General features: G+C 38.9%; 1 protein-coding gene across 2 annotated transcripts in view; it reads right to left on the bottom strand.

The window, feature by feature from the left end:
* Nucleotides 1–3,023, bottom strand: part of LOC128248578 (uncharacterized) — a 6,640-nt gene continuing 3,617 nt past the window's right edge. For both annotated transcript variants that reach the window (XM_052970133.1, XM_052970134.1), the window contains one exon: nt 1–1,708. In XM_052970133.1, coding sequence (XP_052826093.1) covers nt 785–1,429 — 645 coding nt within the window. In that variant the 5' untranslated portion in view covers nt 1,430–1,708 and the 3' untranslated portion in view covers nt 1–784. The remainder of the gene's footprint in view (nt 1,709–3,023) is intronic.

Below are 3,023 nucleotides of genomic sequence, written 5' to 3'. Positions count from 1 at the left end.
TTAAATTCTGAAGAAACAACGGAACGCAGATTCTGAACTATCAACACAACAATATTTATTTACAGAGGAAATAGGCAGCACTTCGCCCTTTGGTTGCTGAGACGCCGTCATTGATGTTGAGTGGTTATTTGTCTAACTCCAGAGTTGGAATGTTGGAAAGAGCTGTCTCCAGAGTTGGAATGTTGGAGACAGACTGCTTGTACGTCTGAGCTCTCCGCCGGCCGGCGAGAAAAGAGAGAATGAATAAGGGTGCGAAACTTGGATGTCGAATGACCACGTATGCGCACGAGACTCTTCTTGTATTCCTTCCGGAACTAGTCCCTGCGCATGCGTGGATAAGCTTTCCGGAATGTCTGCTATTAAGGCGTCACTACAACATCAACCCCAGTGCGTGACTGGCACTTAATTTATCGACCCCGAAAGGATGAAAGGCAAAGTCGACCTCGGCGGAATTTGAACTCAGAACGTAACGGCAGATGAAATACCGCTAAGCATTTCGCCCGGCGTGCTAACGTTTCTGCCAGCTCACCGCCCTACGGTTTCTGCCAATCAGACTTCATTGGTATCGTATAGTCTATTGAAAGCTGCTTTTAATTAGTTGGCTTCGTAAGTCTACATCACGTTGATAAAACCAACGCGAATAACAACGAATCTACATAAAGACGGATTTGTAATTCTGTAGGAAACGGCATTCACCATGGTGTCCTCTCCAACGATCCGTTTCTGGTTTTGTATCTTTTTTTAATACTAAACATACATGATGTGGAGGCACATGACCTAAAGGTTAGAGCAGCGGACTCGCGGTTGAGAGATCGTGGGTTCGAATCTCAGACTGGGCGAAGTAAAATTCCATATTCTCATATGATTCATGAAGATGAACTGAGTGTGCAATAGGAATGGAGGACCTCAAATTACCATTATGGCGAAGTACAGCTTTTAAACTTCGTTTTGAAGAGTCAATAAACAAACGCCACTCTGCAGGATCATGATTGTGTGATAAACATTCGAAAAGTCCATCGATGTTACCGCAAAAGCAAAGCAGGCCTTCAACAAAAAAACACGTTTGTAGAACCACATTTCTCTGTCGAAAATAAGTTATACGAACACCGTGCTTTAGCAGATACTTCTCCTTCAGTCTTGCTGTTAACAGTTCTGCTTTATCTTTTGAGAGGGACAGGTCCCTGACAAGGTCATTCAGTTCAGCTTGGGAAAATTTCTGAGGTTTAAAGCTATCGTCATCAGCCAGGTAATCTTCCTTAGCAGCACTATCGTGACAGTCAGCATCATCATCTGATGTTTCAATACCATCATCCAGTGGAACTGGAATTGGCAGACTGCCATTGTGGGGCACAAGTCTCATTGTAGAATCCAAATTGGGATACAAAATTTTGTGTTTATTCTTCATAGAATAAACACAAATAACAGTCATTAAAATGGTCTTTCGGCTCCCTCCGTATTATTGGAATGGCAAAAGACATGGACTTCTTTTTATTACTGAACCAGTCAAGTAAGCCATTTGAGCAAGCTGAGCAAATTAAATGTGGTGCCCATAACTTGTCCTGATCTACAAGAGGACAGTCAAAGTATAGCTTATAAATCTTCTTGATCTCTGGTGTTATTGTACGTGTTTGAGCTTTCACGATAAATTGTCCTCTGTCATGATAAAACACACCAGGGCGATTACTACACTGTCTTGACATTGTTAACACTGTAAAACAAATAAGGAAATAAGAACAAGTGGTTATACTCATATTAAATTTGAGATGAAGTATTTCATCAGACCAATTATGACTGGACAATTTGAGATATTGAAATACCTATTTCATCAGACAAACCTTGATTGGTTAATTTAAGATGATGAAATATTGTATCTGAACTATGCAGCAATGAACAATGTAGGGTATTTTAAAGGTATGTTTCCATGTTGTGAATGAAATACATGCATACACATCATTATTTGGAATTTCTATATAATGCATGAGCTAAAACCAAAAAAACTTTCTCATCTTGAAAACTGTACGTGATGTCAATAAACTAATCGTATATTTGAAATCAGCATTGAAAACTATATTCGGTGCACCTTTACATATGCTCGATGAAAAATACTTGTTGACCAGTGTTATGAGAGACTGTGTAATCCAATATATACAAAACGACGTAACAATTACAGTTGAAACACCTTTAATCATGTCATTTGATCAAAGATGGCCTGGGGAGTAAAACATTGACAATTTCTGGGCGATTTAGATTCTTCAGCAATTAAAAAGAGAAGTCTGTAATAATGGTTTCACATTTTGGCACAAGGCCAGCAATTTCAGGGGAGTGGGAAGTCAATTACATCGATCCCAGTGCTCAACTGGTACTTATTTCATTGACCCCGAAAGAATAAAAAGCAAAGCCGACCTCGGCGGAATTTGAACTCAGAACAGAGAAATCTGCAATAATAACATTTAAAAGATTTACATATTCGTTTCACTTACTTGGGACACCCAAATCTATTTCGTATATTTTAACCACAGTTATGCAGAGCAAAAAGAAAAGGAAAGAAACAAAGATCGCCAAATTCTGCAATGAGAAGCAGAATTGACCAAACCGTCATCCAAAAACTCGTTCAAAGATATTTTTTCTTACGAATAGCTGGCGGTTAACTAGTACATTTCCCCCCTCCGCCGCCACCACTACACGCATGAATACAGGCGCGCGCACATACATACAGTGAAACTAGTGGCTCTTAACTTTTTTTTTTTTTTCGCAGCGCCCTCCTTTTAAGTAGTTGTTATGCCTAGCGCCCACCTAAGTGGTGAGTGAGATATCGACCAAACTAACTTAACATGGATGATAATTTATAGATTTTACTCTAAAAATAGGTTGTGTAAGCTTTTAGCAGTGAAAGGATTAAAACAATAATAAAGACAAAAGAAGTAAATTTACTTTAGACATTGCAAGTTAATGACTTCACGGTGCCGGATAAGATCTCATTTTATTTTAATAAACATTACTAGTTTTTATTTACATTATTTACA

This window comes from Octopus bimaculoides, chromosome 8 (assembly GCF_001194135.2).
Source record: "Octopus bimaculoides isolate UCB-OBI-ISO-001 chromosome 8, ASM119413v2, whole genome shotgun sequence".
Classification (NCBI taxonomy): domain Eukaryota; kingdom Metazoa; phylum Mollusca; class Cephalopoda; order Octopoda; family Octopodidae; genus Octopus; species Octopus bimaculoides.
This window is presented reverse-complemented; position numbering and strand designations above follow the sequence as displayed.